Genomic DNA, 14,904 nt, shown 5'->3' on the forward strand with positions numbered 1-14,904 from the left:
CGTGAAAGCTCAGCCTGGCTGCTGCGTGGTGTGCACCGAGCAGTAGGGAGTGGGCGAGAGGGGCATCTAAGGGCCCTCTAGGAGGCCAGACTCATGCAGGCATGGCATGGGCAGCAGTGAAAAATGTGAGAAGGGACAGGAAGGGGTTGAGACTGAGTCCTGGGTCTGGCTGAGGCACTAGTGAATGTCACAGCCCTCGTGACTAGTGGATGTCACAAAGACCATGCCAGGAGAGGGAAACAATTGAACTTTGGACATGTGGGTGTGCACCTGGAAGACAGCTGTGCTCTGGGCAAGTGGTCACTGGGGCTACATCCTGGGCATCGGAAGAGCAGGGGTGGAAGTTGAGGCTGTGGATGAGCTGGGTGGAAGGAGGAGGGAAACGCAGCCAAGAAGAGCAGAGGAGGAGCACCTGACCAGGGTTCCCCAGGTGAAGGAGCAGGGCTGCAGGAAGTTCCAGGCTCCAGCCCCCCACGCCCTCCCACACCACTCTCAAGCTCAAGCCATTAGTCCCAGATACTCCTTTCTTTTCTGTTGGCAGCCTCCGGAAGTGCAGTTTCTCTGGCCTGGCTTCCCGATCCATCCCTTTTTCTATCGAAAAACCTCTGACACATCCCTGAAAGCCCTGTCCAGGAGCTACTCCTCTGTGAAGCCCTTCCTGAGAACCCCCCAACTCCCCCCAGCCATCTCTGGCATCACATGCTTCTCTCTCGCACACACTGGCTGCATGGCAGGGGTCCAAGCTCTCGGTGGGCAAAGGACTTGCAGCCCTGTCAGCAGCACCAGAGCCCCCACCTGAGGCGGCTTCACGAAGTCAGCCACATCCCACAGCCGGTTTCCAAGCTCCTTGATCTGAGTCACAGAAAMCCCTTTGAGTYTGGTGATGATGGAAACCTGGGKGTCCAGGTCCCSCTCCTGGTAGCCTTTTTTGGTGAGGAGAGCCCACCTGGACAGGAGAAGATGGGCAGTGTGGTGTGTCCCCAGTGTGTAGTGACAGGGGCAGAGCTGGGCCCCACATGCTCAGTTCTCTCCCCATACTCTATAGGCTCCCAGCCCAGTATCGAGGGCCCCACCTCCTCTCTGGCCTCACTTCCCACCCCAGATCCCCTGAATAAGACAGAAGCTCCAGCTACGCACCGGAGAGCCAGTGCCCTCAATCACCTTCACCAGCCAGCACCACCCCCAGCCTCAATAGAGCCAGCTCCCCTGACCCGAGCTACAGCTGGTGGTCTCTCTGGGGGCCTAGTGCTTCAGCTCTCACAGATGTTAAGGACGGTGTCCTGTGCCCCCTGGGTGGGGTTCTGGGGAGGGGCTGGGAAGGAGGCAGGTGGGCACACAGGACAAACTCACAGCTTGTTCTTGTTCTCCCGTCTTGTATCACCTACCTCCCACCCCATCCCAATCTGGCCCCCTCCCCTCCAGCCCCTAAAGAGCCCAACCCTCAACCTCAACCCAGCAGGACCAAGCCTCGCCCCCACCTTTTCCCCTGCCCCTCCAGCCTGGCCAAAGCTCTTCTCTCTTACCCCACCACATAGATTACGATCCCAAGCTGCAGCAGCCTCTGCAGGGCGCCCACCCGCCAGTTCCTGGTCATCACATACTTCTCCGTCTTATAATCCAGAAGCCCCCAGCCTACCGTGGCCCCTGGGGAGCCCATGCTGCCAGCTCCTGCTAGCTGCGGGCACATAAGTCAGCATGGCAGCTGCAGGCACAGCAGAACAGGAGGCAAAGCAGGGCTCGAGCCAGGCCAGGCAGCTGCTGTTAAAGGGACACTTCCACTAGAGCAGGATCCAGCCTCCAACACCCAGCCGTCAGCCCCTAACCCCAGCTGCCCTGCACCTCCCACCTCCCTACATTCCCTTTGCTGGGCCTTGGCACACAGAGAACAGCGGCTCTGTCCCTGTCCTCTGTCCTCTGGCAAGGACAGCTGTCATCAGTGCTGTGAGAGGACGGCCTGAGGGCAGCAGCAGAGGGGCTGGGAGGGTGTTGAGGAAAGCTTCAGGAAGAAGTGACCTCTGAGCTGACAGTTGCAGATTCTGAAGTTCAAAAGCAGACAAAGACGGGGATGGAGGTTCCCAGGGGAGCGAACAGCGTATGCAAAGGCCAGCGCATGTAAGACAACTAAGAGCCACAGACTGAGAGGGGTGACCTGGTTCTGCGAGGTTCGCCAGGCCCTCCCGAAACGCTGTACCCAAGTGCAGTGGGGAAAACACAAGCTCTGGAGTCAGGCGCGTTTCCCAGTCCGTGAAAGTGGGTCGATGCTGGAACCGCTTAGCGAGGCAGGGAAGATAAACGTCGCAAAGCGCCTAACCTCGTCCAGGGTCCTTGCAGCAGGCAGTCATCCGCCAGGGCCGGGAGCCTCTGCGCAGGCCAGCCAGGGTTTCTACTGCAATCAACAACACCGGGTTGCCGGGGCGACGGCCGCGGGGGAGCGCATCGCTATTGGCCATGGTGGACGCCAGTCGATGGACGCCACATTCGATTGGTCAGCGCGGCCTCAGACTCCGCCCAAATCCCCGGGCCGCGCTCTGAGTGAGGCGCCAGGAGGTAGCCGCCTCCGCATCTGAGACTGCGAAAGGGTCTTAACCATGAGGGCTTCCTGCGAGAGATCTGGGGAGGATGAAGAGCAGAAGGAAGAGGCTGCAGCGGCCTGTGGGCATCTTTCAAGGGTCCTTGAGGCGGAGCAGAGTTCCGAGGCCGATTCGGACTCCGACCTGGAGACGGAAGGTGCTAGGGGCAGGGGCCAGGCCCGACTCCTCCCGTTTGGGGGTCTTCTCTCGCAGGAGTGGGGGGAGGCGGGCTGGGGCCAAGGGGGCAGGAGACCCCTGTCCAGCTGGAGACGTACCCCTCTGCGGGGCGCCTCCAGCTCCCTGCCCTCCCTTCAGAGCTCCCAGAAGCATTAGGTTAAAATGCAAAATCCCGCCAGACAGTGCACCAAAGACTGTCTGCCCTGAAATCGGACCAGAGCTGGGTTTTCCCAGTCCACAGGAAAAACTAAGCTAACAGATGTATAGACTTGTCGGGTGCCGTGGCTCACGCCTGTAATCCCAGCACTTTGGGAGACCGAGGCAGGTGGATCATGAGGTTAGGAGTTCAAGACCAGCCTGGCCAACATGGTGAACCCTCATCTCCACTAAAAGTACAAAAATTAGCCGGGCGTGGTGGCGCACGCCTGTAGTCCCAGCTACTCAAGAGGTTGAGGCAGGAAAATCTCTTGAACCCGGGAGACGGAGGTTGCAGTGAGCCAGGGTTGTGCCACTGCACTCCAGCCCGGGTGACAGAGCGAGACTCCGTGTCAACAAACAAACAAACAAACAAATAGATGAATAGAATTTAGAATTATTTCAGTTTTTTCTCCCCTAAAGTGTTTGCAAAACATTGGTGGTCTGCAATCCAGGTTAAAAGACACAGCGTGCAATTTGGCATCAGACAGGCAGAGGCCTGACTCTGGCAGGATTGGGTACTTACTAGCTGTGTGATTCTCGGCACAGGCCAGCCACTGTTTCTACAGCAACCAGCAACATTGGGTTGCCTGGGCTCATATTAATAATAAATATTTATTTATTTATTTATTTGAGTCAGCGTCTTGCTCTGTCACCCAGGCTTCAGTGCAGGATGATAGCTCATGGTAGCCTTGAACTCTGCACTCCAGTGAGTCTTCTGCCTCAGCCTCCTGAGTAGCTGGGACTACAGGGGGCCGCCACGTCAGCTAATTTAAATACTTTTTTGTTTGGCTATTGTGCCCAGGTTGTCCAGCTTTCTTTCATAGCTGTATGACTTTAAGGAAAAGATTTGCGTTGCCTGAGCCTTGATGTCCTCATCTGTCATGGGGGAGGGGGGCAGTGGTCCCAAGGAGCAGAGGAGGCAGTGCTTCTGGAGGGAAAACAGGCCAGGTAGTGACACAGGGCAGGGGGGGAGGCAGGTGGCTATACCCGTGCAGGGGTTCACATTTGTCCCCGTCTCCTACCAGGCACCCATGGGCTTGGAGAACTGGTCAGGGACACCCTCTACCTGAGGTCTTGCCAGGTCCATAGCGTTGTGCCCATCTCCTGCTTTCTGTGCCAAGGGAGCGCCCCAGAGCTGAACCTCCGGCACCGTGGCCTGGGGCCCCAGGTACCACTGGAGGGACACTAGATCCAGGCTTCCAGGGAGAGGCCCCGGGAGACAGCAGCCATGGGAGTGCTCCTGAGTCTGTCCCACACTCCCCAGCTTCTGCCTGTGCCAGAAATGCCCCATCCCCCACATCTGGGAGACAGATGGGATTGAGGCTGTGACAGGTGGCATTAAGGGTGGGGGAGCCTGCAGGCCCCTAACCTGCTGGGGACTCAGGGAGAGCTAGGGGTGGGGAGGAGACCTGGGCGGAGCCTAAAAGGAGATGCAAGTGTTCCTTAGGCAGGTGGGAAGGGGAGGGATGCAGAATGAGCTGAGCCCTGGAGCATGAGCCAGGATAGTGGCCAGTGTGTTTCCTCTGTCTGTCCCAGGGTGCCCGTGCTCTGGCTTCCTCATTGAGCTCCAGTTTATCGGTCAAGCGGCTGGACCTTAGAGACAATGGGCTCTGTGGGGCAGGTGCAGAGGCCCTGGCAGGTGCCCTGAGCAAAAGCAGCAGCATCCATGGTAGGTGCTGGGCCTGGGGCAGGTGGGCAAGCGTGAGTGCTCCCTTTCCTCAGGGATGAGCCTCTACCCCTGAAAGCTGGGCCGTGTCACCTGGGGCCTGCTGGTGTTGCTGGTGGATAGAGGAGGGGGTCTCATCACAGGAGGGGATATGTAGGGTGGAGCTAGACGCTCTGCTGTGCAGACAATGCTGGATACAAGTCCCTTCCTCACCCGCCCAACCCCATTACTCCCCTCCCTTGCTGGCCAGCATCCCCTCTTCACCAAGCACATGGTAGACTCTCAGTACCTGAATCCACACAGGGATTGGGGGTTGGGCATTGTAAGAAGCAGGTAGGTAATGTGGGAGTTTGGTGGGGGTGGATCCAAAATGCCAGCTCTGCCACTAAAAAGCTGGATACCTGGGCGAGCAGCTTAACCTCTCTGAGCTCCAGCTTTCCAATCTGTGAAATGCCCCCCACGGTCCCTCATAGGCTTGGAGCTGTGGTGAGCATGAAGTGAACTGCACTCCTGAAGTGGTCAGCAGTGTATGACCTATGTAAGTGCTCCATGCACGGCCACCTGGGCTATTACTACCCATGCTGGCAGTGGGGCAGTGAGGGCTTTTGAAGTGGCTGGTGATACCACTGCCAGACACAGTCATCAATGTGATGGCTGCCCCTTCCCCATGGCCGTCTCTACAGTACCAGGAGGTAGGCGGTTTTAACCGCTTGACACAGAAGCTCATGCGCACACACGGAGGGGGAGGTCAGGGGCCAGAAGGGACCCAGCCATTGGGAGCCGCAGCCACCATGCAACGCTAGGACAGCTCTCCTGTAAGGCCCCTTCCTCTGCCTCAGACCTGGAGGTTTAAGGGACAGCAGAAGAGGTAGGAGGGGGGTGCCCAGCTTTGTGTCCCACTGATAAAGGAGCGGTTTCGTCCCCCAGATTTGGACCTGTCGGAGAACCAGCTGGGAGTGGCAGGAGCGCAGGCCCTCTGTGCCGCCCTGACTGTGAACCGGGCCGTGCAGAAGATGCAACTGTCAGGGAATGGCCTGGAGGAGCAGGCGGCCCAGCACCTTGCTGAACTCCTGCTGGCTCACACAGACCTGAAGTCCCTGGACCTGAGCTATAACCAGCTGAATGACCAAGCAGGTAATACCTGCCCAGGGCACCATGGGTCATGAAAGCTCAGCTTCCTGGGGCAGGGGTGGGTGGGGCTTGGCAGGACCGCACTGCACATCGCCAGGGAGCATGTGCTCTGACTCCTGCTCCCCACACAGCCACCTTGGCCTACTCCCCTTCCACTCCAGCCACACGGAACTCTTCATTCCTTCCACAAATACCTCATTGCCCGCTGCTGTATGTGCTGGGCACTGACTTACCCACTGGGGATCCACCTTGAACAAAACCAAGTTCCTGACCTCAAGGAGCACATGCTAACAACAACATTCTCAGTCGTTATTGGTGCTACAAAATAAATACCGCATGCTTCTAGAGAAGAACAGGGACCCCCTGCTTTAAAGAGGTGGCTGGGGAGGCCTCTGTGAGGTGACATTTAAGCTGAAATGTGCAGAGTGGGAAAGAGACAGCCATGGCAAGATCAGAGGGAGAGCATTTCATGCAGAGGAATAGTGAGCATGTGGGCCTGTTTCCCAGACTGGCAGACAGCAGTGTGACTAGGCTAGGGAGTCAGGAAAGCATGGCCAGGCTGCGGGGTGGAGAGGGCAGAGGGGTCTGCAGGGCTGTAGGTCATGGCAAAAAGGGTGAAGATTTTATTCCAAGTGAGGTAGCAGACATGGCTGGAATTCCTTGGTCTCATCACCCTCTCTCGTACCCCTAAGCATTTGCAGGGGCTATCGGCTTTGCCAGGAATTTGCACTTCTACCTGCCTCTCCTCAAGGGGTCCAATAATAGTAACGACCACCTGGGACCCTGGGTTAGGCATGCAGATGCTCACCCTGGAACCTGCTGAACCAAACTCTTAGGGGAATGCTGGTGAATCTGCATTTTAATGGATGCCCCAGGAGAATTGTCTTTCCTGCAACATTTCAGAAGCACTGCTCTATCTCAAGCAGTTTAGAGCAAGTGGGGTGACATGAGCCTTGGCCTGTGAGAATTGGCCATGGCATGTAACTTCCAGAGAACCAGTTTGCCTCCCAAGAAAATTATTGCCAGAAGTCAGTGAAATGAAAAGTGAGGCTTGGTAGGGCACTGTGGCTAGCTGTAATCCCAGCAACACTCTGGAGGCTGAGGGGGGAGGATTGCTTGAGGTCAGTAGTTTGAAACCAAACTGGGCAACACAGTGAGACCCAGTGGTGACAAAAGATAATTTAAAAATTAGCTCCAAGTGGTGGCATGTGCCTGTAGTCTCAGGTGGCCGAGGTGAAAGAATCGCTTGAGCCCAAGACATCAAGACTGCAGTGAGCCATGATTGCTCCACTGCACTCCGGGTTGGGAAACGGTGAGACAACAAAAAACATGAACTTTCTTCCCTCTTTAGAGCCTGCTTCCCTGTTATGACGTTAAAAGCAGGTATTGTGAGTGCAGCTGGGCTCTGTTTCTTAGGCAGGTGCTTTCTTGTGTGATAACTGTTTGCTTTGGTATTCCTGTGAGGTTGTGGGATGACTGCTGGAAGGCTCTGCTTGGCTATGCTGCTCCACCTTCATCTCCAGGTCTCCGTATTTTGCCCAGGCTGGTCTTGAACTCCTGGCCTCAAGCAATCCTCCTGCCTCAGCCTCCTGAGTTGCTGGGACCACAGGCACATACCACTGCCTGGCTTCCATCTTCCCTTCTCTACCACCCCCATCTCTTCTCTACCACAACTGTGCCAGCCCTGTCACCTCTTGCCTGGCCTATGGCACCAGCCTTCCACCTGGTCCCGCAGCCTCTTGCCTCTGCCCCCACCCAGCCCAGTCTATCCTGGACACCTGCCACTTGCTGAAATGCTAATCTAGCCTCATCACTTCCTAAGGCCCTCCCTGACTCCTTGCCACTTGTATGCGTTGCCTAAGCCCCTTACCTTGGCACTCAAGGCCTCTCCGCATCTCTCAAGTGCCCGTTACTCTCGCCTCACCTCACTGGCTTCTCCCTTCCCGGCCCCAGCTCCAGGCCTGCGTGCATTTCCACAGGTGCCTCTGCCGTTTGCACTTCCCCATGCCTCCTCTCCACTGTGTGTGCACAGACGCCCGTGGGGAATTCCTCAGTCCCGGGTTATCTCCTCTGTCCTCTTTCCTGACTACCCCCAAAACAGGTTAGCCACCACTCTGTTCCCATGCCTCCCCCTTTGCAGTCCACGTGAATGGCTCACATCCCATTCATTTGGATGTGTATCTCCCCATGAAATGTGAGTTCCTGAAGGGCATGGCAGGCCATGTTGGTTTCATGTCTGTGACCCTCCTGCCCAGCAGAGGCTCGGCACACAGTGGGCATCAGTGTGATATTTTGAAGGAGTGAAGAGAGCGAGTCAGAAGGTATCCCTTGGTTTTTCTGAAGGGGAGACACTCGGACCAGCCCTGGCAGAAAACACAGGACTCACCGAGCTTAACGTGAGCTGGAATCACCTCCGAGGCCCAGGAGCTGTGGCATTTGCCAGGGGACTGGAGGTAAGGAGCCCCCACCCAGTCAGCCCTGCAGCCTGTCTGCTGGGGCCGGTCTCCCAGGGACCAGCTCTCTGTCTCTGCAGCTCTTTGGAAATGACCTTTGGATCTTCTAAGCACAGCTTAAAGATTGTTTCTTTAGGTGATTTTAATTTTCCTGGCTTCACTTAGTTACTAAAATACGCTGTGCTCACTGTCACATCATTTCCTGAAGGGTCACTGTTGAATGTCTTGCACCTTCCCCAGCTGGGAAGGGACATCCATGCGGTCCGGTGACACACACTCACTGTTGGGCTTACGCAGGTGCTTTCCTCAGATGATGCCTTGCACCTGTGGATGCCAGCACAGCCTCTCAAACCTCTACCTGCTCCCTTGCATGTTGTGGTTCATAGGGCTCGGGAATGGGTGGCTCAAGCTGATGCTAGGGTGGCACAAGGTACCTGCAATGTCCCCAGTGCCAGATGCCCTGTGGAGTCCTCCTCAGGCCATGGCAGTTGCTGTCTTGCCCTGATACCGGGGCTGACCTTGGGGTCCCGCCCCCCAACGTGGCATGTCACACTGTCTTGCCAGAGCACCCACCCTTTTCCCCATCACAGTACCCTGGGCGGGTTTCATCTGACAGCTGTTCACTGGGGCTTGGGATCCCTGCCCTCCAGAGCCATTAAGTGGGTGTGGAGTCTGATCATGTTTCTGGGGCCTGCTGCTGCTCTGCATACTCCCCTCCCAGTCTCTCTGAGGGCCATTCACATCTACACCGGCCCTTTCCTATTGTGTTCTGGGCCATTGGGCTCTGATGGCCACCATCAGCCAAGCTGCAGCCACCGGAGACGTGGATGGCACTGTCCTGACCCTTCCTTGAAGCCTCTGCCCTTCTACCCTTTGTCCCTGATTTTTGCACCTCAGGGCTCCTGGTCTCTGAGGCTGTGGCACCGTGGTTTGCTCCACGGTCAGACAGGGTCCCTTGACTTCTCTCTTTGGTGTTCCAGGCAAATATCTTCCTTAAAGTTCTAGACATCTCATACAATGGCTTTGGGGATCCTGGAGCCTCTGCAGTGGGTGAGGCTCTCAAGACCAACAACGTGTTGGAGGAACTCAACATGAGGTGAGGATCCCCAAGGGGCCACCCCAGGAATCACGCGCTCCATGATCTTGCTGCTGAACCATGCAGTGGCGTGATCTCGGCTCACTGCACCCTTCACCTCCAGGGTTCAAGCAGTTCTCTACCTCAGCCTCCCAAGTAGCTGGGATTATAGGTGCCTGCCACCACGCCCGGCTAATTTTTTGCATTTTTAGTATAGACGGGATTTCACCGTCTTGGCCAGGCTGGTCTTGAACTCCTGACCTTGTGATCCACCTGCCTTGCCTCTTAAAGTGCTGGGATTACAGGTGTGAGCCACTGCGCCCTGCTCTCTGTCCTCCTTATCACTGGAGTTTATTATTTGTTTGTTTGTTTGTTTAAAACAGAGTCTTGCTTTGTTGCCCAGGCTGGAGTGCAGTGATGAGATCATGGCTCACTGTACCCTTGACCTCCCAGGCTCAAACAATCCTGCCACCTCGTCCTCCCAAGCAGCTGGGACCACAGGAGTATGTCACAAAGCCTGGCTAGTTTTTTATTTTTTGTAGAGACAGTCTCCTGCTGGCCTCGAACTCTTGGGCTCAAGCAGTCTTCCCACCTCAGCCTCTGAAAGTGCTGAAATTACAGTCATGGGGAGTTCATCATTGTTACATAGTGACCTGTGATTCCTACGCACAGGCAGATGGCTGCAAATTCCACACGGTGTATAAAGCATCTTCGGCAGAGCCTGGTGCATGGCGGGTGTTCCAATGAAGCTTTTCTCCCTTGTAGAAGAGGAGCTAAGGCCAGTTCTGTGGCTCAAAACCGAAATCCCAGCACTTCCAAAGGCTGTGGTGGGAGGATCCATTGAGGACAGGATTTTGAGACCAGGCTAGGCAACATAGCGTGACTCCATCTCTACACAAAATGTAAAAATTGTCCATTTCTGGTGGCATGCACCTAACATTCCTAGTACTTGGGAGGTAGAGGCGAGAGGATTGCTTGATCCTAGGAGTCTGGGGTTCAGGCTGCAGTGAGCTGTCATCATGCCACTGCACTGCATCCTGAGTGACAGAGCGAGAAAAATGAGCCTAGTCTGGATGGGGCGAGGCAGGATCCTGATAGGTGGGCCCCGGTGCCTGTTTTGCTCAGCACATGGCTACTGGACCATGCCCTGTGTGAGGGGCTCGTCCAGGCCAGGTGGAGTCCCAGCCTAGGGGGGTGGCACAAGCCCAGAGGGAAGAAAAGAGGTGGATGCCAGAGAGGTCATGGGCCAGAGGCCAAGGAGGTCATGGGCTGCTGTGGCTGAGACCCTCCCCGGGGCAGCCCCCCTGTGGGCAAGGAGGCCTCTCTCAATCCTGTTCAAGTTTCCTCCCATGGGAGGAGCTAAGACTATGGGCAGCCACAGGGGCTGAAACTGGAGGTACCAGCTGGAACTGGGGTCTGAGAAGTGGAAGAGAAACGGGACTGGCTCTGGAGACAAAGCAGCCCAGGGCGGTGCTGAGGCCTGGAGTTTGGGAACAGCAGGAGGTAGAGAGGCCTTGGACAGAAGCTAGGTGATTTTTTGAAATAGACATTGTCATGGTGATAGGCATGAGGTGCCAGCTGGGGCAGAGCACATGGGAGCCCCTGCAGAGCTCAGAGGGCCAGGGCGCGGCAGCTGGTGTCCATTAGGACAGGGACGCTGTAGGCGTGTTTGCTGCATGATCCCTCTGAACGGTGTCATCTCCACCTTTTACACGTTGACCTGCCCAGCGTTCCTGGGGTGTGAGTAGAGGGCTGGAATGAGAGACCCAACTTGGTGGCTGCAGTGGCAGCTCCAGTGGGCACCCAGGGCAGTGGGCTCTGCACAGCTGCTAGGAAGCTTGCACAACGCAGGTGTCTGTTGTCTTTGCTGCAGCAACAACCGCATCTCTGTGATGGGAGCCCTGAGCCTGGGCCTGGGCCTCCGGGCCAACCAGACGCTGAGGATTCTGGTAGTGAGTGCTAGCCTGATGGCCGAGACCCCAGCATAGACCTGCCCTGTACCAACCCACACAGATCCCTGAGTCATGGCCCCCACCCAGGGGCAGCCAGCAGGTGCACACAGGCTCCCTCCCTTGCCACTCACCCTGCATCTGAGGCCTGGCCCTCCTCCTCTCCCCTTCCTTCCCTCCCAGCCTCTCCCCTACACCTTCTTGCTGCCCTTCCCTCTGCGGGCTGGGGTGCTGCTCTGCTGAAGGTGGCTGGGCACCCCTTGTGTCTCCCTCATCTTCTTCCCTGCCTTTCCCTGGCCTTGCTGGGACCCTGGCCCCACCCAGGTGTTCTGTTGGCYACTGYTCAGGCTGAACTGAGGCCTGGTWCSCCCAGCTGGGGTTCCTTCCCCCRGGTTTGCAGATGGGGAGGGAGTGCTGAGCAGGACAGGGAGCAGAAGATAAGACAGGGAAGGGAGCCAGGCGAGGYGGGAGCAGGTCTCCAGGGGACCACTGTGCCCACATCAGGTAAGTGCTAAGGGACAGTATCGCCAGCTGGGTGCAGACATCCAGCTCTGCCATCCCTCAGCTCCCCACCCCAGCCTTCCCTGGGCTTCTCCCATAGCTCTCCTCCCCTTCTCCCTGCCCCACAGGAACCCGGACCTCTCTGAAGCATAGACCTGTGTTTCCAGCTGCCTGGTAGACATTCCTCTAAATGTTCCAAAGTCACATGGGAATGAGTCCAACCTGAATGTATCACCCCCCTCTAAGGGCTGCCTCCTGGTTGAGGGGGACCCTTTTCCCCCCAAGTCACTAGCTGGGGCCCAGAGCTTGCCCTCCCCTCCCTTTCCCACACCCTCACTCCCATCTGCTGCAGGAGCTCACCCTGCTGGCTCCTCCCTCTTCTCACTTACCCTCTCAGCTTCTGTGAACTTGGAGGATTCCTGGCTGCAGTCCTTTCTTCCCACCTGCTACCCAGTGACCTTTCTAAACCAGAAACAAGCCCTGCCTTAAAACTGTTGGAGTTTTAACCCCTCTGGATAAACTCAAACTTTGAGTGCATCACCCACAGTATGTCATGGGGGATCTGGGCTCTGCCAGCTCCTCTCTTCCCAAATTCAGTGCTCTCACCCCAAGCTTGGAGTGTGCACACACACACACACACACACACACACACACAGAGTACTGTTTTTCACTCCATCCTTTGCTCCTCTGCTGTCCTTGCTGAAGTGTCCAGTTCCACCCACCTCACTTGGGGAGCTCAGCTCAGGGATTTCCTCCCCTCCCAGCCTTTCCCTCCCAGGGGAGCTGGAGCACACCCGCTCACTGTGCTGATCACACCACATTTCATGATGCTTCCTTTCCCTCCTATCTCCCCAGCAGGCAAGCTCTTGAAGGTATGGTGTCTTGTGTGTCTGTATCTGTCAGCAGCCTCTCCCTTCTTCTGCTCTCCCCCGGCCCAGCAGCCTCACCAGGGCATTCATTCTGTCTGACGGAGACACCTTCTGAGCTGAAAGAGTAGGGCCAAAGTAGCTGTGTCCTCAGAGATGAGGAGCCCTTCCTTCCCTTTCACGTTGCTCTCCAGCTTACCCGGATTCGGCTTCTCATAGCTTTGTGTGTATGTTTCTCAGGTGTCCAGGAATTTCATGCTATGTGAAGGCTGCTTTGGTCTCCTCAATTCTGTCCTGGACAATCAGCCTCTACACTGGAACTGCTGGATTTCTCTGTAAAAGCATTTTATCAACCTCATTTCTGATCCTCTCAATAGCCCTGTGAGGTACTGTAATCTCTATTTTTTTTTTCTTTTTTTGAGACGGAGTCTCACTCTTCGTTTAGGCTGGAGTGCAATGGCCCGATCTCAGCAACCTCCATCTCCCAGGTTCAAGCGATTCTCCTGCTTGAGTAGCTCCTGAGTAGCTGAAATTACAGGTGCCTGCCAGTACGCCCAGATAATTTTCACATTTTTAGTAGAAACAAGGTTTCTCCATGTCAGTCAGGCTGGTCTCAAACTCCCGACCTCAGGTGATCCACCCACCGTGGCCTCCCAAAGTGCTAGGATTACAGGCGTGAGCCACCACGCCCGGCAGGGTCTCACTCTTTCACCCAGCTGCAGTGCAGTGGTGTGATCATAGCTCAGTGCAGTCTCAAATGCCTTGGCTTGAGTGCTCCTCCCACCTAAGCTCCTGAAGTAGCTGGAAGTACAGGTACTGGTCACCATACCTGGCTATGTTTTTTTTTTTAGAGATGGGGTCTTACTACGTTGCTTAGGCTGCTTTCAAACTTCTGGACTCAAGTGGTCTTCCTGCCATGGTCTCTCATGTCTCAGGTCAATTTTTTTCTTTTTTAATATAGGAAAAGGGCCAGGTGTGGTGGCTCACACCTGTAATCTCAACACAATGGGAGGCTGAGGTGGGAGGATCACTTGAGCTTAGGAAGCGGAGGTTGCAGTGAGCCAAGATTGTACCAGTGCACTCCAGACTGGATGAATCAGACCCTTTCTCACACACACACAAAAAAAAATTGGACAAGGCCCAGGTGAGTGAGGAGTTGAGTGCTTGAGTCCAGGAGTTCAGGATCAGTCAGGTTAACATGGTGAAACCCCATCTCTACACAAAATACAAAAAAAATTAGCCAGGTGTGATGGCATGCACATATAGTTCCCACTACTTGTGAAGCTGAGATGGGAGGATCACCTGAGCCTGGGAGGTAGATGTTGCAGTCAGCTATGATCACGCCTCTGCACTCCAGCCTGGGTGACAGAGCAAGACCCTGTCTTAGAAAATTAAAACATGGGTTTTTCATTGTAAAAATACTTACATGGTCCAGCTACAGTGTCTCACACCTGTAATCCCAGCACTTTGTAACCCTATTGGGTGGATGGCTTGAGCCCAGGACTTTGAGACCAACCTGGGCAACATGACAAAACCCTGTCTCTACAAAAAATAAAAAATTAGCTGGGCATGGTGGCACATTTCCTGTAGTCCCAGCTATTCGGGAGGCGGAGATAGATTGCTTAAGCCTCGAGGTTGAGGCTGCAGTGGGCCAAGATGGCACCCTGTACTTCACTCTAACCCTATCCCTCTTCGCTCTAACCCTAGGGTGACAGAGCAAGTCCCTGTCTCCAAAAAAAATGCTGAGTGTGGTTGGTGGCTCATGCCTATAATCCCAGCATTTTGAGAGGCCAAGGTGGGTGGATCACCTGAGGTCAGGAGTTCAAGACCAGCCTGGCCAACATAGTGAAACCCTGTCTCTACTAAAAATACAAAAACTAGCCAGGTGTGGTGTCAGGTGCCTGTAATTCCAGCTACTCGGGAGGCTGAGGCAAGAGAATCGCTTGAACCTGGGTGGTGGAGGTTGCGGCCTAGAACGGGTGTAGAACCAATTCTTAAAACAGTGTTTGAACTGGTCCACAGCTCTAATTTTTCATGAGCTACCATTTCTGAGGCCAATATAAACTTCGTTCCATGTTCCCCATCTCCAACAGGTGGGCATTAACTACCAGCCACCCACAGTGGTCCCTGGGAGAGATCTGGCTAACATGCAGCAGGCCGTGTGAATGCTGAGCAACACTGTGGCCATCACGGAGGCCTGGGACTGCCTGGACCATCAGCTCAGCCATGCACACCTTTGCAGACTGAGATGTTGGGGAGGGCATGGCAGAAGGCAGAAGGGGAGTTCTTTGAGGCCAGCGAGGATCTCGCAGCTCTGG

At 55.6% G+C, this 14,904-nt stretch overlaps 2 protein-coding genes across 5 annotated transcripts in view; one reads left to right on the forward strand and one right to left on the reverse strand.

Annotated features, from left to right (window-relative positions):
• The window catches only part of P2RX6 (purinergic receptor P2X 6), a 13,050-nt gene extending 10,716 nt beyond the window's left edge, over window positions 1-2,334 (reverse strand). Inside the window, exons 1-3 of one of the 4 annotated variants that reach the window (XM_032271335.1) lie at window positions 1,524-1,613; window positions 1,212-1,312; window positions 796-946 (exon numbers count right to left, since the gene is read on the reverse strand). Coding sequence is in view for 2 of the 4 variants with exons in the window: in XM_032271333.1 (XP_032127224.1) it covers window positions 796-946; window positions 1,524-1,687 (315 nt within the window). In the remaining 2 variants the exon portion in view is untranslated. Of the gene's footprint in view, window positions 1-795; window positions 947-1,161; window positions 1,313-1,523 lie in introns of all 4 variants that reach the window. The other 3 variants (XM_032271334.1, XM_032271333.1, XM_032271332.1) reach the window with 3 other exon arrangements.
• A 167-nt stretch (window positions 2,335-2,501) lies between these two features.
• On the forward strand, window positions 2,502-12,985 carry LRRC74B (leucine rich repeat containing 74B). The gene is given in 9 exon segments (XM_032271337.1): window positions 2,502-2,727; window positions 3,971-4,113; window positions 4,482-4,614; window positions 5,539-5,745; window positions 8,086-8,195; window positions 9,176-9,291; window positions 11,144-11,222; window positions 12,827-12,887; window positions 12,890-12,985. Coding segments are annotated over 9 exon segments (1,050 nt in total). The 5' UTR covers window positions 2,502-2,588; the 3' UTR covers window positions 12,952-12,985.
• The last annotated feature ends 1,919 nt before the right edge of the window (window positions 12,986-14,904 follow it).

This window comes from Sapajus apella, unplaced genomic scaffold, assembly GCF_009761245.1.
Source record: "Sapajus apella isolate SASKATOON/1434 unplaced genomic scaffold, GSC_monkey_1.0 scaffold229, whole genome shotgun sequence".
In the NCBI taxonomy this organism is placed as follows: Eukaryota; Metazoa; Chordata; class Mammalia; order Primates; family Cebidae; genus Sapajus; species Sapajus apella.